This window comes from Pelophylax lessonae (genome assembly GCF_965119305.1).
Source record: "Pelophylax lessonae genome assembly, chromosome: 13".
NCBI lineage: Eukaryota > Metazoa > Chordata > Amphibia > Anura > Ranidae > Pelophylax > Pelophylax lessonae.
In genome coordinates, this window is record NC_138780.1 from 7235206 (window position 1) to 7256778 (window position 21573).

General features: G+C 44.7%; 1 protein-coding gene across 1 annotated transcript; it reads left to right on the forward strand.

Moving 5' to 3' along the window:
* Positions 1-3210: 3210 nt before the first annotated feature.
* LOC309569321 (SLAM family member 8-like) lies at positions 3211-17786 on the forward strand. Its single transcript, XM_082275114.1, has 5 exons — positions 3211-3525; positions 6602-6928; positions 7047-7340; positions 12335-12436; positions 16860-17786. Exons 1-5 carry the CDS (start codon positions 3465-3467, stop codon positions 17105-17107), a joined length of 1032 nt encoding a protein of 343 aa, XP_082131240.1. The 5' UTR covers positions 3211-3464; the 3' UTR covers positions 17108-17786.
* Positions 17787-21573: the final 3787 nt, after the last annotated feature.

Sequence of the window (21573 nt, forward strand, 5' to 3'; positions counted from 1 at the left end):
CTTTTGCGCAAACCAATCAAAATACGCTTTTTGCGATTTTCTTTACCAAACATAGGTAGCATAAAACAAATTGGCCGAAAATGTTAAAAAATTTTGATTTTTAAATTTTTTTTGGGGGGAATTTCATATAAAAAAAATGTGAAAAATATTGCTATTTTTGCAAAATTGACGCTCTTTTTTTGTTTATAGCGCGTGATCAAAAAATCACACAGGTGATCAAATACCACCAAAAGAAAGCTCTGTTTGTGGGAAAAAAAGGACGCCAAATTCGTTTAGGTACAGCGTCGCACGACCGCGCAATTCTCCATTAAATTCACGCAGTGCCGAATCGCAAAATACCCCCTGGTCGGAATGGGGGTAAAATCTTCCGGGGCTTAAGTGGTTAAAGGAGAATTGTACAAAAATAGATTAGTTAAACCCACAAGTGCTTTTTTTTTTTTTAACCTCTACTATTCCTTTTGGAATTTGCAAATGCAGCAATTTAGAAATTGGATGAAAGGTTTAGCATTGGGAAACACTTACTGATAGATAAATACGTAGTGCATTTTATATACAACTATAGAGCAGACCAAAATGAGGGACACATGAAATTTCCATAGAGACCTATATCGAAGGATCACAGGAGCTCTGTGATCATTGCAGGGAGAAGAACGGTCGGCTGTGTTTACAACAGCCAACCGTCGTTCTCTCTCGGGGAGCTATCGCGGGTGCCCGGTGGCAATTGCGGCTGCTGGCCCCGGGGATCGGCGTACCCGCTGCCTAGTGGGGGCCGGAGCGAGCCTCTGGCAGCGCACGCTTGCCCCCCAGCACCGCTCCATACGTCGATTCACGCAGCCAAGCCAGCCTGCCGCAGTGTATATGCGGTGGGCGGTCGGCAAGTGTTTAATCACTTAATAAGTCTCTAATTATGTGAGATCTAACGTTAAAATCATTTGATCTTACCGGATCTAACAAATAGCTTCCAAAAAAGCTATTTGGTAAATTTTTTGATAAGGGGGGGCTGATGATGGGTTACCCCCCCCCCCCAGCAAATAGCTGTTAGCATTGCTTCTTCTGTGTGAGATCTAATGCAAATAGTTGATCTAATCTGATCTAACAAGGATCTAACAAACTACATACCTTTTATTCAAAAATAAAGAGAGGTGAAGCATATCCACACACAGGCAAGGAAAGAAAAAAAAACAGCATTTTTGCTTGAACGTGATTGGATGATGGAAATCAGCAGTTTTCCCTGCATTTACCAAGGTGGAAGTTGCAGCTCTGGAATGGAGGGAAGGTAGGCAACACAGGCCCCTTCTTCTGTTGCCGGGAACTGGGGTTTTGATTACTTCAGAGTCACTTTAACCCAGGCATGTCCAACCTGCGGCCCTGGGGCCGCATGCGGCCCCGGAACCGCAGGCAATGCGGCCCACTGCCCCCTGACAATTTTTTTTTTTGCTGGGGAGGAAGGAAGGCGGGTCGGGGGCACGGCCGCAGCGGCTTCCAACTAACTGTAAGCAGAGGCTGCCTCGGAAGGGATCATCCTCTAGTTGTGTTAAATTAGTGCTGGGGAAAGGGGGGGGGGGCGGCAGTGCAGGAAGGGCGCAGCAGCGTTTTATTACTTATATACCTTAAGTATAGTATATATTTTATATGCGGCCCGAGAAAATTTCTCTACACTCAATGTGGCCCCAAGAAGCCAAAAGGTTGGACACCCATGCTTTAACCCCTTTACACTGGTGGGAGCCAATGTTTTAAATGAGCTGTGACGAACGAGGCAAGTAAGAGGGGCTCTGTGATCGGCTGCAAAGTTCTGACATCATTGGGAACTCTTGTGGTTCCCTATCATTAGTAGCTGACTGTGCGCTGCTGGTGACAGCTTGGACATAGTTGGGGGGTGCCGATGAAGCGCGTCCATAGCTGTCAGGGCTGGCCCAAGACATTGTGCAAGAATGAAATACTGCTCCCCCCAAAAAAAAAAGAAATCACACCCAACAAAAGGCCCCCACATCCATTATTTTATATAAATATAACCTTTAGAAAATATTATATATACTGTTATCCTCTTCCATAACTCACCACCAGAGCGGTCCACCAAACACCCGCTGTCTGTCCTCAGTCCTCCTGTCACTCCTGTGTCTGCAGTGCCCACCACCCTAGAGGATCCAGCCTGCCCTGCGTGAGATGGAGTGTGCTGATGTCTGAGGTCATTGCGCACACCACGACTACGTGAGGGATGTTCCCCGGAGGAGACACTCCGCCTCCTCACACTCATCAGTTTGCACTACGGGCGGCAGTGTGAGATGAGGAAATGCCACCCGTACCACGCCGCAAACTGATGACACACAAAAAAGCTGGAAAAAAAATCTTGGGAGTCAGTTTGCTGCCCCTTTCCAATGGACCCAGTGGGACCCATGGTAGGGCCAGCCCTGACAGCAGTGAATGTAAGCTGTGGCAAGGCGTTTCGGCTCCCCTGCTCTGCCGCCACCTTTATGTATTGCTGTCGTAAAAGGTAGACATAGGGCTCATACACACATGCGTAAAAATTTTTTTTTTCAGACCCATATCAGGTATCATTTCTTTTCAATGCAGTTGTAAATAAGGACTTATTACCACGCCTGCGTTCTCTAGTACCAGAGTATTTCTGCCCACATTACTGCATTACAAAATATGCTGTGCTCCTGTTATCTAGTGAATTTCAGTGCTCATGATTATATGCACATGCAGGGCCGCCATCAGGGGGGTACAGCCCATACAAATGTAGGGGGCACAGGCGTCCCGAGGGGCCCAGTCCCTCAGGGATGCTCCAGGCTCCAAGTTGGCACCTCCCCTTTTGTTCCTTTTTACCCCTACACCGACTAGTCCCGACTCCCGCTGGTGCCACCCACTGCACTGGCTCCTGACTCCCATCCTGCCGCTGGCCACCGCTGTCAAAATTATTGGTTGCTAGGACTGCCTGGCGTCCTAGCAGCCAATCGTATGCATTCACAGGCCCCCGCAGAGGAAGAGGGCGTAACCTTGTGGTCAGGTCCTGGGGGCCCAGGCCTAAAGTTGTGTAATGGGCCCCAACATTTCTGATGGCTACCCTGTGCACATGTGCATAGATGTATTTTCCATATGCATGTAATCGCAGGCAAGCGTTCCATATCAACTTCACCCTGCTGGATCTCGCCCATTGTGTCTGTGGATTGTATAACATTTTAGTTATGGTGTCCCTTTAAACTGCAGAAAACATCAAAGCTGTGAAAGTTGGAGAAGTGAAGAATTTCTGCAGACATGTCACTACTCAGGAGCTCTTGCATCACCGACCACAAATGGAGTTCCCCTTTCCAGAAGAAATGTCCCCGTTGGTCATGAGAAGGGAGATCAGGGGAAGTTTGGATTCTCTGTGCACAAATTTATTTTCGTCATCAGAGGGGATTTCAGTACAGACCACAGAGGAGTGAGCACACCGACCTAAAACCACTGGTCAGCCATCCAGTATAATGAGTATGGTGGGAGCAATGTGCTGGATCCTCCTGACCCTGCTACTGCTGGCACTCACAGGTAAGATCCGGGTAATGCTCTGGTTTAGAGGGGACTTATACTTCTTTTCTATATGCTGATTTTACCAGGATATTGTAAATAATGTGATTGATATGTTCTAGTGTGGTGACATTCATTGTGTGTATTGTGATGTGCTGCATTGCCTCCAAAGAGTCATATGTGATTAATAGTCTGTTGTGGTGCATTGTCAGCTTATAGTAAGTGGAATATGATAACATAACACATAGTAATGTGCAAGATAATATTATCTCATTACAATGGACCACAATAGTGTGAACCTTCTCTTACTCCTCTCTCTGTCCCCCTCTTCTCCTTATTTTCTCTCTCCTTTGTTTCCCTCTCTTACTCACTCCTTTCTTTACCCCTCTCTCTCCTCTTCTCCTCCTTTCTCTCTCTCTCTCCCTCCCTCTCCTCATTTTTTCCCCCTCTTTATCCCTCTCCTCCTGTCTTTCTCTCTCCTCCTACTCCCTCTCCTCCTTCCTTTCCCCCTCTCTCTCCTCCACCCCTTCTTTTCTTTCCCCATCTCCTTATTTTCTCTCTCCTTTGTTTCCCTCTCTCACTCCTCCTTTTTTTTCTCTCTCTCTCCCTCTCCTCCTCCTCCTCCTCCACCTCTCTCTCCCTTTCCTCCTTTCTTTCCCCCCTCTCTCTCCTACTCCTTCTTTCTTTCCCCCTCACTCTCCTCTTCTCCTCCTTTCTCTCTCCCTCCTCTCCTCTTTTCCTCTCTCTCCTCCTCCTCTCTCTCTCCCCCTCTCTTTTATTTCACCCTCTCTCTCCCTCTCCTCCTTTCTTTCCCCCTCTCCTCCTTTCTTTCTCATTCTATTCATCGCCTTTTTTCTTTCTCTCTCTCCTCCTCTCTTCCCCATCTTTATCCCTCTCCTCCTTTCTTTCCCTCTCTCGTTCCTCCTCCTCTCTCTTTCTCCCTCTCATCCTTTCTTTTCCCCTCTCCTCCTTTCTTTCATCCTCTCTTCCCATCTCCTCCTTTTTCTTTCCCCCTCTCTTTCCCTCTTCTCCTTTCATTTTCTTTATCTCTTCCTCTCTCTTCCCCTTTCCTCCTTTCTTTCTCTCTCTTTCCCTCCCCTCCTCCTCTCTCTCTCTCTATCCTCCTTCCCCCCTCCCTCCCTCTCCTCCTTTCTCACCCGACTCCCACACTCTCCTCCTTTCTCACCCCCCTCTCCCCCCTTTCCCTCTGCTCCTTTCTCCCCTCCCTCTCCTCCTTTCTTTCCTTCCCCTTTCTCTCTCCACTTTTCTTCCCCCCTCTCCCTCTCACCCCCTAATCTCCCTCTCCTCCTCCTCCCTTCTCTCTCTCACTCCTCCTTTCTCCCCCCCCTCTCCTCCTGCCCCCCCTTCCCTCTTCTCCTTTCTCCCCCTCCCTCCATCTTTTTTTCCCCATCTCTTTGCCTCTCCTCCTTTCTTTCCCTCTCTTCCTCCCTCTCCTCCTTTCTTTTACTCTCATTTTCTTCTCCTCCTTTGCTTCCTCCCTCTTTCTCTTCTTTCTTTCCCACTCCTCGATTCTTTTCTTCTCTCTTCCCTCCTCCCCTCCTTCCTTCCTTTTTCTGTCTCCCTCTCTCTCTCCTTTATTTACCCCCGTTTTCTCTCTCCCCCCCCTTCCTTCTCAGTTCTCAGGCTTAGAGCCGACAGGGGACGGCTGCAGCATCACAGGGATGCTGCAGCATAGAGGTTAGTAGTTTTTTTTTTGTAAGTCCAAATTTACCAAGATTTCCTGATATGGAAGTGACCACTATGGGGGGGGGGGGGGGCATTTACCAATACATACACTATATGAAACATAGTAGTCACCAAAATATGGAACCACAAGCAATTTAGTGAAAATTTAGGGTTAGAGCTAGGGTTAGGGTTGGATTAGGGTTAGGGTCAGGGTTGCCTATAGGGTTAGGGTTAGAGGGTTAGGGGTAGGGTTATGGGTTAGGGGTTAGGGCTAGGGTTAGGGTTGGGTTAGGGTTAGGGTCAGGGTTGCCTATAGGGTTAGGGTTAGAGGGTTAGAGGTTTAGGGTTGGGGTTTAGGGTTAGGGTTAGGTAGATAGGGTTATGGTTAGTAGTTAGATTTAGGGTTTTGTGAACATTTTAACAAAAACTTCTTCCAGTTAAATATCCTAATTATTTACGATGTATCCTTGGTGAAAAAATACCCTATGGCAGTGATGGCAAACCTTGGCACCCCAGATATTTTGGAACTACGTTTCCCATGATGCTCAAATACACTGCAGAGTGCATGAGCTTCATGGGAAATGTAGTTCCAAAACATCTGGGGTGCCTAGGTTCACCATCACTGCCCTATGGCCTTTATTTAGAGGAAATTAGGCTACAAAGCAAAATCGATGTGTTAGAAGCCTCCAATGGAAGCAGTCATCCTCGGACTCCTGGGCTGAATACTAAATTTGGAACTGGTAAAAAGGAACTAGAGGGTCAGCTTCTCTCGAAGGCTTCTCACAACACTTTCACACTTTGTGGTAAATTCAGAAGATGGGGTAATCCTATTATGTAAACACTTTAGTGGTCTTGGTGACCACGATGTGGCACCTTAGGTGACGTTGACTTGACCTCTAATAAACCAAACACCGAAACACTACAAGTTGTACACATGCCAACCACATGCTGTTGGTATTCAGTTATTCAGAACAACAAAATTATGTGCACGTCATCCAAGCTTCCACTCTAATGGAATGCTATCAGCATTTCTTTATTTTTTGTGGTAAGATTTGGGATAATGAAGGGTAGTTCTTGGCCGTTTATATGTTCAACACAGATTAGCCTATGCTGCAGCCTCTCACCTTGGGATTTGCTACAAAGTTGCAATGTACAATCTGATCATTGGGGGGAGAGGAGACTGAGGAAATGCTTCCTCCTGCCTGCAGCAGACTGATAACATCATCCCAGCCTAGGTACTGGGCTGAAGGCCAATAATGACTTTTAATGCAAAATACTGAAGCTTTTTGAAAAAATAACAAGATTACTGCTTCTGTATATTTGATATGCCATGAGTTTTATGAATACACACTTGTGAAGTTGCTAAAAGGTCCACTTTAATGTACTTTAGTAACTTTTGTTCTTTTTACAGATAGGCTTTGTCATGCTGAAGAAATCACTCCAGTTACAGGAATACAGGGTGGATCTGTCCTTCTGTCACCATTGATTCCTCCAGGATTTAATCCCAGGGAAGTCTTCTGGAGACACTTGTCTCCTATAGATCATTTAGTGGCCTCCTTTTCCCGAGGATCCTTGGACACAACGTATCAGTCTTGTTTCCATGGCAGAGTCAAACTTCTTCAGAACCTCACTTTGGAAATATCAGGGCTAGAGTTGAAGGACACTGGGATGTTCACTTGCCAAATGGTGGATACTCAAGGACACATGAAACTTCACAGAGTTCACCTCACTGTCTACGGTAGGTGCTCAGGAGATTAACACCTCATAACTATTATGTAGTCTAAAGTTCCAAACACAAGTAATTCTTTATCACATTAATGCACAATTTACTAATATCAAAACTTTATTATTTCTAGAAGTGGCAGCCAAGCCAGAGGTCCAAGTCTATGTGTCAAGACAAAGTAAAGAGTGCACCATATTTCTCAGCTGCAACGTGACTACAGGTAATAATGTAACCTATAGCTGGATGGTTGACACTGGGCAAGGAGGTCTACTAAATGAGACTTACAGGCTTTATGATGAAAAACGCCTCCTTAAGATGACTTTGACCTCGGCTCATCAAGAGGTCACCTTTACTTGTGTTGTAACCAACCCTGTCAGCCAAGAACGTACATCTGTAATCCCATGGAATAGCTGCTTAGCTGAACCAGGTAAGCCCAATGGGTTTGTAGTTTAAATATATTTATAGCCAAAACCTTTTTTCTTTTTTAGTTTTTTATTGAGTAGAGCAGGGGTCTCCAAACAAAGGGCCAATTTACTGTCGTCCAGACATTACTGGGGCCAGACTGTGGCCAGTAGAAGTAGAAAATAGCCCAGCGATAGTGGAAAAAGACTATGTCTCAGGCTTGGTGGTCAGTGGGATTAGTAAAATGAACATAACTCCAATGCCCAGTAGGTGGAGGAATAGCACACTATAAATGGTATCAGTGGGAGGAATAGTACCCCATCATTGGTATCAGTGGCAAGAATAATGCCCCATCATTGGTGTAAGTGGGAGGAATAGTGCCCCATCATTGGTGTCAGTGGGAGGAATAGTGTCCCATCATTGGTGTCAGTGGGAGGAATAGTGTCCCATGATTGGTGTCAGTGGGAGGAATAGTGTCCCATCATTGGTGTCAGTTGGAGGAATAGTGCCCCATCATTGGTATCAATGGGAGAAATAATGCCCCATCATTGGTGTAAGTGGGAGGAATAGTGCCCCATCATTGGTGTAAGTGGGAAGAATAGTGCCCCATCATTGGTATCAATGGGAGAAATAATGCCCCATCATTGGTGTAAGTGGGAGGAATAGTGCCCCATCATTGGTGTCAGTTGGAGGAATAGTGCCCCATCATTGTTACAAGTGGGAGGAATAGTGCCCCATTATTGGTTTCAGTAGGAGGAATAGTGCCCCATCATTGGTACCAGTGAGAGAAATAGTGCCCCATCATTGGTATCAGTGGGAGGAATAGTGCCCCATCATTGGTGTCAGTAGGAGGAATAGTGCCCCATCATTGGTATCAGTGAGAGAAATAATGCCCCATCATTGGTGTCAGTAGGAGGTGGAGGAATAGTGCCTCATCATTGGTATCAGTGGGAGGAATAGGGCTCCATCATTCATATTAATGGGAGGAATAGTGCTCCATCATTGCTGTCAGAGGGAGGAATATTGCATCTGCAATGGTGTCAGTGGGAAGAATAGTACCCCATGTACGTGTGAAGAACAGTTCCCCAAGGGACAGATAAAGGCAAGCAAAGGGCCACATTTGGCTCACTTTGGAGATCACTGGAGTAGAGGAGTTTGGAGATCACTGGAGTAGAGGGAGATTAGGACCCCTGTCAAGTTTCTCTTGCCATTTGTGTGCTCACTCTTTTTCTGCTAAACTATATCACTGGGATGGGATGTAAAAGAAAATACTAATTGTTTTAGTTGTTACTGGAACAAGATGAGAGTGGTGATCTTCCAATTGGCACATATACAAAGGGAATTAATTTCTCCTTTGAGGATATTCTTCCTCTATTCCGGACATCACTGTCTTCAATGCAGGAAGTGAGGCAGAATCTCCCCAATGGACAAAGGGTATCAGTTTCACAGGGAAAGTTTCAGGGTTTTTGTACGGGACTGGAGAGATGGTGCCCTTCATTATTTTAAGCCTATAGAATTTTCCACCCTTTTTTCAGACTTCAATTAAAAAGTCTCACTAAGCAATGCAGGGCAGTGAAGGACCTCTTCTTCAAGGGAGGGCTCCTTTATCAATGTACTATTAGAAAAGGACCCCTGTGTGATCCCAAATCACTGGTTGGTGAAACTTTTTCGCTGATGTTTAAACAAAAGTAAAATTCTTCAAGAAAGACGTGGCGGTGGGAATTTTTATAGTTCTTCCCATTGGGGACACCATTATGGCGCTTTTCCACTGCATGGAACCGAACGGTTCGGCTCGCTTTTGTGCTTTTCCACTGCATGGTACCACATGGTACGGTGTTGGCAGGGGCTGACTGGCAACTTTCGGCCAAGGTGGCAAGTAAAAACCAGAGGCCTATGGTGCAGCGACTCGGCCTACCTCCCACTCTCCATCTTCCTGGCCTCCCCCTGACCCCCATTCCTGGCTAAAGCTCAACTCCAGGTACTCTCTACTCACCGGCCGAATCCAGGTTCCCAACCTGGTCAGCCGGGGGCAGTTGGTCAGGGCTGCCTGGGGGAGGAGAGTCTCCAGTGGAGCATGGAACCAACCTCTGCTCAGATACAGTTTACACCATCCATGCTGGGGGGGGGAGGCCTGCGCTCGCTCTGTCCTTGTCTTCATCCCGCACTCAGTAGGTCAATGGCGGGGACTTTTTACTTCTCTTCACCAGTAATCCTTTAGGCATGTCTGTGGCAGAAGCGGTGCAGCCTTTTTACGGGACATCAGAGCGGTCCAGGTGGCAATTGCCCCCCTGCCCCCTTGCCCAGTCCTCCCCTGGGTGTTGGAATGGTTCGGTACGGTACGGCGGCGCTTTTCTACTACATGGAACCGAAAGGTATGGCTCGCTTAAACAGTACCACCTCAGTTGTGCTTCCAAGAAGGCCGTACCGGTACCATATCCCACAATCCTTTGCATGCAGCCTTGACTGTTTGTCACTACTAGCCACTGATTGGTCAGAGAATCATTGTTATCCCACCCACTTTACTTTAGTGGAAAAGCAAACCGTACCGAACCGTTCCAACACCGTACCATGCGGTACCATGCAGTAGAAAACCAAACAGAGCCAAGCAGGGCCGAGTGGAGCCGAGCCGGTACTTGCAGTGGAAAAGTGCCATTATATAGTTCACAGAGGTTCCATCCCTTTTCCCACTATACTGTAGGTCTATGAAGGTTCTCATATCATGGTATAGTGGTTAGTCATATTCAACTGGCCTTGTCCTCTCAAACTATATTACCAGGGGTGACCTTGGAGCTATTGTTCACCACATCCCGTAAATATATATAAAAGACGAGAACTTCTGTCCCAAATGGGGTGGCAAATTCAAAACTCTGGGATTTTACAAGTGAATAATCTCTCACAAAACCTACCAGCTCTACTCCATGGTTACCTAAAAACCATAGTTTATTATTTTTCACTCAAGCAGATCACTGGTTGGTCCTCTTAAAAGCAAATAGCTCAATAGCACAAAAACGAAGACATCAAGATGTTGAAATATACACGGTCATACAACCCCAAAAGTTGTGTTTTTGGCTCAACCACAGCTTCATTCTACATAGGATGGATACATCGACCTAAGAATAGGCCATACATTGCTATGTGATGTACTGTATTTTCTGGCGTATAAGACTTTTGAACCTCAAAAAAATCCCCCAAAAATGGGGGGGTCGTCTTATACGCCGAGTATAATATCTCCAAGGTAACCTAAGTATAAGTATTACCAGTAGATGTAATCTCTCAAGACGCTGGCTGCGTGGAAATCCTGTACCTGCATACCGTATGTACCGTAGCTTCGGCTACATACAGTGTACCACGCTGAGCCAATCAGGGAGAGCGATGTATTCTATTCTTGAATGCAAAGCCTGCTCGGATTGGCAGAGTAACATCAGCCCGCCTCTCTGACTCTGCCAATCCGAGCAGGCTTTGCATTCAATAATAGAATACATCGCTCGCTATGATTGGCTCAGCGCGGTATACTCTATGTAGCCGAAGCTACGGTATACTGGTACAGGATTCCCGCACAGCCAGCGTCTTGAGATTACATCTACTGGTAATACTTATACTTAGGGTACCTTGGAGATATTATGAGAGATTACATGTATTACAGTCCTTGGGGTACCTTGGAGATCTATGAGAAATCTGATGTTTTTCAATGGTGTTGCCTTGCTTCGGAAGGGGGTTAGTCTTATACGGCGAGTATAGCCCAAAACCTACGTTTTAACTTGAAAATTAGGGGGGTCGTCTTATACGCCCAGTCGTCTTATACGCCGGAAAATACGTATACATATACAATAAACAATTACAGCAAGGTAGGTATTCGTCTGTAGAGCTGTGGTGGAGTTCCAAGTATCTTGACGTGTTTCCCAAAGATGCTTTTTCAGGAGAAGGGCATTCTGAAGATGATAAAGACATCCAGATGAAACTAGGGTCACAAACAGAATAATACGTTCCTGACAGTGGAGTATTTTGTTTTTTTGCTGCCCTAGGCAAGACTAAAATTGGGCGCCCCCCCCCCCCCCCCATGTAAATTTTCCCCACTCCTTTTTTAACGGATGTGACTCCCTCCAAAATTGAAGGACTACAAGTCCCAGCATGAATCCCTAAGAGGTCACGAGAGGGGGTGGGAGAGAGAGAGAGGGGGGTGGGTGAGGGAGAGAGAGAGGGGGATGAGAGAGAGAGGGGGGTGGGTGAGGGAGGGAGGGAGAGAGAGAGGGGGGAATCAAAGAGAGGGGGGATGAGAGAGAGAGGGGGGTTGAGAGAGAGAGAGAGGGGAGATGAGAGAGAGGGGGATGAGAGAGAGGGGGGGATGAGAGAGAGAGAGAGAGGGGGGGTGAGAGAGACGGTTCTAGCAACCAGTGGCCAATAGAGTCTCAGGTGGAGGGGGTGGCTTTTTTGCGGCCCCCCTGCAATCTGCCGCCCTAGGCCTGGGCCTTGTTGGCCTAGGCCTAAATACAGTACTGGTTCCTGATGCTATGATGAATAAAAAAAAAGGGGGGGGGGGGCAACGGCATTGGGCGCTACAGTATTTAAATGGCCAGGAGGCACTATGAAGGGGGATCCAAATTCTAATCCAAACCCCCAATAATAACCAGAGTGCAGTACAGTCAGTGTAGTGCCCAGATATCTGGCCTTGTTCTCTGTTGAAGATGTTTCACACCTAACCAAGCCACTTCTTCACACTTTGTTTGGTAAGCTACGAAAGGTCTTAAAATGAGTTTAGCTGAATGTGACCAACTACTACTAGGTTTCCCACTATACCACAAGAAGTTTTACTAATTGTTGTATAGGAAACCCCTTGGAGAGACCTTACCCAGTGACCATTGTCTCCTTGCAGGGTCTCTTTACAAAGCTTCCTGGATATTATTTTGAGTTCTTGATGTTCCCTTTAAATTAGCGCATTAGAATAATAATTACGAGTAATTTGGTTGGCATATAAAATAAAGACATTTTTTTTCTCAACTCTTCTTTCCTCTACCGGACAAGATTATCGGATGAACGGTAAAGTAGTGATATTCGTGGCGGCTTCTCTCATTATCATGTTTACCACCGCAATGATCTGCGTCTTCTTTTTCACCAGAACCTCAGGTGAGTTCATGTTGTTTGTGGGGTGGAGGGGTCTCTTGTTTTAGACCAAAGCTGAAAAATATGTTTTTTTCTATTAAATATGGCAGTTGAGGTCTTGCAAAGCATTAACTTCAGACTAGAAGCTAAATATGCAGTTTGAGTACATTTGAGGTGTATTTTACAAGCCAAAGGGTTTGTATTTCTGTTCAGACAGTCCTCTGATTTACACACCCCCTCCAAAACAGCACAGCCAGCCTGGTCCCCTCCCTATTTCCAGCCTGCAATTGGGCAGCGAAGGAGTGGCAGAAGACTGATGAGGTCCTCTCTCTCCTCTCTCAGACTGTCAACACGTTTCTTGTCAACCCAGCACTGCAGCACACCTCATTGACTCCTAGGTAATGCCCCACCTGGACATCAAGGCCAATACTATATTGAAAATAGGCACTTGTCTTCAATGGTGGTTTTTGGTGGTCACTTCCATGTTCCCAGTGATTGGAAAGCGAAGGAGTGGCAGAAGACTGATGAGGTCCTTTCTCTTCTGTCTCATTCTGTCAACATGTTCCTTGTCAATAGAGCACACCTCATTGACTCCTATTGCATCCTCACCCTGACATCAAGGCTAATACCTTATTGAAAATAAGCAATTGTCTTCAATGGGGGCTTTTGTTGGTCACTTCCATGCTCCCAGCCTGTGATTGGACAGTGAAGGAGTGGCAAGAGACTGATGCTGTCCTCTCTCTCCTCTCTATTTCTGAACCTGTGATCCGTGTCTGTGTCACACAATCCCCTCCCCCCACACACGTTAGTAAGCACCAGGCATACATTAACCCCTTGATCACCAATAAAAGTTGACCCCTTCCCTGCCAGTGTCATTTTTACAGTAACAGTGCATATTTATAGCACTGATTACTGTAGTAATGTCACTGGTCCCCCCCAAAAGTGTAAAAAATGTCAGTTAGGGGTCCGATCTGTCCGCCGCAATTTCGCAGTCCCGCAAAAAAAAAAAATCGCAGATCGCCGCCATTACTAGTTAAAAAAAAACAATAAAAATGACATAAATTTCCCGTAGTTAGTAGCTGCGATACATTTTGCACAAACCAATCAAAATACGCTTATTGCGATTTTTTTTTACCAAACATATATAGCAGAAAACAAATTGGCCCAAAATGTTAAAAAAAATTGATTTTTAAATTTTTTGGGGGGGAATTTCATATAAAAAAATTTGAAAAATATTGTTATTTTTTCAAAATTGTCGCTTTTTTTTAATTAATATCGCAAAAAATGAAAAGCGCAGAGGTGATCAAATACCACCAAAAGAAAGCTCTGTTTGTGGGGAAAAAAAGGACGTAAATTTAGTTTGGGTACGGCGTTGCATGACCGCGCAATTGTCAGTTAAAGTCGCACAGTGCCTAATCGTAAAAAGTGGCCTGGACGTAAAGCAGGAAAATCCTCCGGTGGTAAAGTGGTTAACTTACCATCAACGTTGCATAGATATCAGTTTGGTGGGGTTGAACATGGTCTTCTGCTAAAAACCATAAAATGGTCACAAAGTGTGTTTCTTCTGCTGCAGAAGTTAATATCTGGTTGTTGGCATGATTAAATAGCAGAGATGTATAGTAACTAAGTAGAACTACTTCACCACTGTACTTAAGTCCCGAAAGGCGGTATCTGTACTTTCCTGGAGTAGAATTTTTTTCTCCTACTTCCACTTTTACTTCACTACATTTTTTCGATGATTTCAATACTTCTACTCCGATATTTTTTTTTTTGTGCTGCATAGTTACTCGTTACTATTATAAAAATTACCACTGCCAGAACAGTAGATGGCAGGTTTCATGAAGCTCAAAACATGTGTATTATCAGCGCATACGAAAATAAAAGCTACTGTATGTATAAATAAAAGCTGCATTTGAAATAGAGCTGCACGATTAATCGTAACAGAATCGAGATCGCGATTCACTCCCCCTGACGATCTTAACATGACACTTGCTCGATTCTTTACATAGCTGTGAGGGAGCAACTGTCAAAAAAAAAAAAAGAGCCTCCCGCAAAAGCCTATCAGCATTAGTCTCCCACTGAACTGTAAACACAAATGATTACATTGTATCTTTTCTTTCCCTCTGCCAGGAAGTTTAACCTCTTAAAGACTAAACCTTTTTCCTACACTTGTTGCTTGCAAGTTAAATCAGTTTATTTTTCCTAGAAAAGTAGTTAGAACCCCCAAACATTTATATATATTTTTTTTTAGCAGAGACCCTGCAGAATAAAATGGTGATTGTTGTAAATTTTTATGTCACACTGTATTTGCGCAGCAGTCTTTCAAACGCAATTAATACACTTTAATGAATAAAAAAATTAAAAAAATAAAACAAAACCGTAAAGTTATCCCAATTTTTTTTATAATGTAAAAGATGTTACACAGAGAATCGTGAGAGAATCGTGATCTTTATTCCAAGCAAAAAAATCGTGATTCTCATTTTGGCCAGAATCGTGCAGCTCTAATTTGAAATAATAAAAAACAATATGATGTTCAAACTTTTGACTTCTTTCTTTAACCACTTGCCGACCGCCGCACGACTATCTACGTCGGCGGTCAGCCCCTCACAGGCAAACTAACGTAGGGCTACGTTGCGTGCTTGTGAGGATCTAGGGAGCGAGCGCGCGCCCCCGGAGGCGCGCTCCCGCTCCCGCGTGGTCACGGACCCCCCTGCGCATGTGACCAGCGGACCCGATGTCCGCCGGCCACTCGGCGATCGGCGGGGGAGAGGGAGAATGTCAGGCAGCTTGTGTAAACAAGCTGCCTGTCATTCTCCTCGCTGTAAAGACACTGATCACATGGATCTACTATGTAGATCCGTTGATCAGTGTCCTTACAGCTCAAGCCACAGCCAATCACAGTAGAAAGCATGCCCCTAGGGACACACACAGCCCCTCCCTCCCAAATAAAGTTAACCCCTTCACTACCAGTGTATTTTTACAGTAACAGTGCATATATATAGCACTGATTACTGTAGAAATGTCACTGGTAACCCCAAAAGTGTCAAAAATGTCAGTCAAGGGTCCGATCTGTCCGCCGCAATGTCGCAGTACCGCATAAAAAAACGCAGATCGCCGCCATTACGCGTTAAAAAAAAACAACAAAAATGACAAAAATCTTTCCCTTTGTTAGTAAACGCGATAACTTTTGCGCAAACCAATCAAAATACGCTTTTTGCGATTTTTTTTACCAAACATATGTAGCATAAAACAAAGTGGCCGAAAATGTTAAAAAATTTAGATTTTTACATTTTTTTTGGGGGAATTTCATATAAAAAAATGTGAAAAATATTGCTATTTTTGCAAAATTGACGCTCTTTTTTTGTTTATAGCGCGTGATCAAAAAATCGCACAGGTGATCAAATACCACCAAAAGAAAGCTCTGTTTGTGGGAAAAAAAGGACGCCAAATTCGTTTAGGTACAGCGTCGCACGACCGCGCAATTGTCCGTTAAAGTCATGCAGTGCCGAATCGCAAAATACCCCCTGGTCGGAATGGGGGTAAAATCTTCCGGGGCTTAAGTTAAGGCTGCTGAATGAGCCCGGGGATCATTCCACATGAGTCTGGAGTCTCGGAGTTATCTGTTTGCTTCTGGCTTATCACACACTGGATGTGAAGACTGTAATAGGAGAATTTGGAGCTCTTGTGGAGATACATTGCGATCGTGACCCCCTATAACTAAGGGGTCAACTTCTTTTGGTAAGAAGTATTTTATTCGAGCACTGGGTGTATGGTGATTGGTGAAGGCATTTCACATCAAGTCCAATTGTATTTGCTGCTGGAACTTAAAGTTTGCACCGAGCACTTTTCAAGGACTATGTTTATTATCATTATTATTGCTATATTCATTGGAATATTCACCTTTAAATAATTGGTTCATATGTTTATGTTATTTATGCATTAGCACTTTATTGTGAGTATACTGCTGAGCGCAATAACTCATATTCACTATCACATATTGCGTTTTCACGTTTTTATTGCTGCTCGCTAGAGGAAGAAATTCCCTAATTTTTCACATTTATATATTCATTGTTAAATATCACTCCATTTGCGCAGTTCTTTTTTCGGTTACACCGAATTTTGTTTTTTCCCTTAAGTGGTTAATAACTACATAACACAGTACTTGTACTTTTACTTTCAGTACTTGAGTAGCAATTTTTTTTTCAAAACTACTGGTACTTTTACTTTCAGTACTTAAGTAGCAAAATTTAAAAAAAAACTACTTGCAATACTTAAGTACAAAAAATGTTGAATACTTTAGTACTTCTACTCAAGTCACTTTTTGATCGAGCACTTCCACTTCTACTCAAGTCACTTTTTGATCGAGCACTTGTACGTTTACTCAAGTATGGGTTTCGAGTACTTTATACAACTCTGTTAAATAGATACTCATTCTGCCTTCTTACAGGTAAAACCCCAGTAAAAGGAAGAAAGAGGACTAACATTCATACGGAGGAGACAATTCTACAGCTGGAAGAAGAGAATGACACCCCTGAGAATAGGCTGATTGGCCATCAAGACCACGAAGAGATAACAGCCCAACAGAACACAGAGATGGCCCTTGGCCATAATGCAGAACGGGACAGTAATGAAGAGAGGATGGTGCAGCTCAGTCCTGAGACAATTATAACATGTAAAGTGGAGACAATTGTATAACATGAAGAGGGAGCCAAATGGCAAACTGATGGATAAACATCAAAACCTTTAACCGGGACCAGAGGATGAACTAATAAGTGTATAATCTTATCTGGAGTTTGCAGGTCTACCAAAAAAATGAAACATCAATGAATGTTTGCAAATTTTATTGCAAATACCCACCTGCTTCTATTTTGGTTAAAGGCAACATGGAAAATCTCTAAAGTACAGATGAGAAGATCTGCAGGGGAATCACAGATCCAAGAGTTCTATATTGGAACATTAGGAGTTTAATGTCATGTTATCATTCAATGTTCTTTAGCTGCCCACCATGTGTTTGCTGTGGCTGGAGGACTATCCTGCATGATGACTTTTTAGTCCTATTATTTTTCCAAATCCAAAATATCTGCCCCCGCAGCTTGTTGTCAGTGCAGAGAAACACCAAGTTATCTGGTTTTTGTTCGTTGATGATCTATCTGTCAAGAAAAGGTAGCCTGTAGAAGAGGTTCTCCAAAAGATGGATAAAAAAATGGGGGAAAAGTCCCAGGAGAGAACCTTGTGAGTGCAATATGGGTTTGACGAGTTCAGTGGTAGGCTAGCTGATCAGAATGATATTGGGTATGACAATACTCACATCTGGAAGGTTTAGAGAAACCCGAATGCGGATCCGGCAACCTGTGTGTAGAACATGCGGATGGTTGTACTGGAAAGTGGACAGTGGATGGTTGTACTGGAAAGTGGACAGTGGATGGTTGTACTGGAAAGTGGATGGTTGTACTGGAAAGTGGACAGTGGATGGTTTTACTGGAAAGTGAACAGTGAGTGGATGGTTGTACTGGAAAGTGGATGGTTGTACTGGAAAGTGGACAGTGGATGGTTGTACTGGAATCTTGATGGTGTACTTCCAAAAGATCCAACTCTGGAGGTGGTGGGTTCCTGGTTCATGCAAAGATTAAAGAAACTGGCCCCGAAAAACGATGGTCATGGGGTGTGCACACCCCACAAACTACTTTTTTGCAGCCAAGTTCTTCAAGAGTAGGTAGGAAGAGGCGATATCTCCATATAGTTCTGTTTTTCAGCTTGCACTTTTTAAAGCTGCTTTTCAGATGGGCAGAACAGAGCAGCACAAAAACATTTCAGCGGTAAAAAGACCCCTTGAACCCCCTGGGGCCTAGTGGTGACCTTCAGAGGCAGAGAGGGCCTACATATCTCCTTTAGGTGTGGATTGTCAGGCATGGTGTGTAATGATAAAATTAGAAGAAACAATTATGCTGAAGTAACAAAAGAGTTTATTTCTTCTCAACAGGACAAGAATAAACTGGGGGAGAGAGGGGTAGGGCTCAGGACCACCTTAGCGAACAGTCTATTTGGCAGACTCCGATTACAAACAGACATGTACTTAGACAGCGGTACAGGATAACAGACCTTGAGGTTCATTCAGTATCCATAAAGCTTCAGATTGATCTGGGAGGCAACTCCTCTCCACCAGATCCAATCTCTCTTGTGGTCTGTATTGGCTGGACAGCTGTCTTCCATATGCAACAGGCAGATTACTCACACAGGTTACTGGATCTCTGTGGATGTTCTTTCCATGTGGGTCGCTGGCTCTCCTCAGCAGAATCCCAGACTTGTGGCTAGGCCCCTGGTTTCAGGCCTAGCCATCAGCAGCATAGCAGCACACACCCACCCCGAAAGGGGGTCCGGGCGGTAAGAGAACGATGATTGGACCTCCCCTCACTTAAATACTCTCTCCCAGCATGCCACAGCCACACTGTAATTGGCTGAGAGAGACATGGATATTAACAGTTTGTTTAACTGTAATTCTCACTCTAGTGTTCTGACAACAGTGCCACCTACTGACGGAAGGGAGAACTGCAGCCAAACCCAGATAAAGAAGAAGTCCAATTTACCACAGTATAAAAATAGCCAAGCTAGTTACTGCCCAGCAAACTAAATTTAATAGCAACCTTGCATTAAGACAAGAGTGCTATAGAAACATCAGGCTGTGTTTTTTTTTCTTTCTACAAATTGTATTAGTTTGTAAAGTGATATTAGGAATTCATAAAGAAAGTATGGGCAGCACGGTGGCTCAGGCAAGCCATAGATTATGCGATTTTCTTTCCTACAACCGCAGTCAATGTTGATAGGGAATCCCTCCCATGAAGCTATTGTGTTCTACGGGTGGGGGCGTCGGGAGGCATCTCTGCTTTGAGGACACAATGATTACTGCTAGCAGCTACTGTATAGCCTCTGGCAATAATCGCATGTTGGAAATCCAACATGCAGGTTGTACCCAAGTCAATCGATGGATCGACTTGGATACAATAAGCCTGCCCATAGAGGGTTTGAATCTTGGCCAGTCCCTGCTAAACCGGCCAAGATTCAAACCATATATGGTCGACTTTAGTGGTTAGCACTTCTGCCTTGCAGAACTAGATCATCTGTTCAAATGCCTACCCTGGGACTACCCAGGGAGTTTGCATGTTCTCTCTGTGCCTGTGTGGGTTTCCTCCAGGTATTCTGATTTCCTCCCACGCTCTAAAGATATGTTGGGAGGTTAACTGCCTGCTGTCTCAATTGGTCTTAGTATGTGTGCTAGGAAGGAACGGGACCTTAGATTCAGGGGTGTAACTACAGGGGTTGCAATTGCAACTGGGCCCAATGCTCCAGGGGTCCTGTGCGGCTCCCCTGTACACCTGAATATGAGTGGCGGCGGGGGCAGCATGTAGAGAAATCACTGTCCTCCTTTTTCCTCCTGTAGCTGCAGGAGGAAAATGGAGGAGATTGGTTCCTCTGTATGCTGCCCCCGCCACTCCTCCTATCCAGTTCACTTGTGTTCTGCTGGTCTCTGGGCCCCTGTGTGCTCCCCTGGTCCCCCCTACTGTGCTGCTGCTGCCCCCCCCTATACAGTTCACTTCTGTTCTGCTGTCTCTAGGCCCTTGTGTGCTCCCTGGTCCCCCTCCCCCCACTGTGCTGCCCCCCCCCCCCACCCACTGTGCTCCCTCCCCTCTCCTTTCCGGCTGCTGCAGGGGATGTGTCAGAATAGAGAACCAGGAAGGGGATCGGTAGATATGTAATTTACCAGCTCCTTCCTTTTCTGAATGGACAGAGTCATAGTCAGTGAGAGTGTAAAAAAATATAATAAAATGATAAAAAATAATACAATTAAAATACCAAAAAATAAAAACTACTGACACCAGTGGGTGAACTTCCAGGATCGCAAAGGTCACACTTGCCACCGGGCCCTGGCATTCCATCACCGTGGGGAGGCCCCAAGATGGCAGGAAGGGGGCCCACCGCAGAATTTGTGAATGGTCCCACTGTGGGACCATAATAAAGAGTCCCGCAATAAGAGTAAAGGGCCCCAGTATCAGTGGAAAGACCCCCAGGCTTGAAGGGAAGGGCCCCGGCCAGGGGTTTGGGGGGCCCTTCATGGTTTCTTGCACGGGGACCCTGAAGGTTCTAGTTACGCCTCTGCTGGCTGCTGTCTCAATTGGCCCTAGTATGTGTACTAGGAATCAACGGGACCTTAGATTGTAAGCCCCTTGAGGGCAGAGACTGATGTGAATGTATGTGAAAAGCGCTGTGTAAATTGATGGCGCTATACAAGTACCTGTAATAAATATGAAGGTAATGGCACTTTGCAATAAGCAGGTGGTACACAGCTCAGCTGTTAATGATTTGAAGAGGTTTATTGGTTCACATGAGTCTGGAATGATCCCATCCTAATAGGTATAAAATACAACACAGCTCATAAACCAAAACAAGTTAAATGTGTCTATATATATATATTTTTTTTTTTTTTTTTTAAAAAAAAGCTTTTTATACTATTAAAACTTATTTTTGTAATTAAATGTGTCAGACTTACATGCCTTTTTCATAGTGTCTTTTAAGCTTTAGATCATGGACACAATCTGTAATCAGACAGTCCGGTAGAGGTAAACCGTGGGAAACACAAAATATGGAAAAAAACAACAAAGTTCAGCTCAGATAGCGGGAGTTTTAAGAAATAAACCTCTTTATTGACATAATAAGTTGGAACTAAACAAAAAAAAAAGGTAACGCGTCATTCATAAAAATTAAAATTGTATTTTTAGCATCATACCACATTACTGTAAAGTAAGAGTTAAGCCAATCTAAGATCTGATCCTACTGCAAAGCAATATTATATTTTCAAAATCCTGTCTTGAAAATTACTATATGACATCCCGTCTCAGGAAAGCCCCAATGTCCTAGTAGCACCTTGTTTCAGGAAGGTTTAGTCCCAAGATGTCCCAGTGACACCATTTTCCAAACAGACCCAGTCCCAGGTTGTCATAATGAAATCTTGTAGACCCCCATGTGGCCCCCTTGTCTTAGCAAACCCCAGTCCCAGGAAGCCCAAGTGACACCCTGTCCCATGAAACCTCAGTCAGCTTCAGTCCCAAGACGTCTCAGTGATACTATGTCCCATGAAGCCACAGTTCCAGGAAGCTCAAGTAACACCC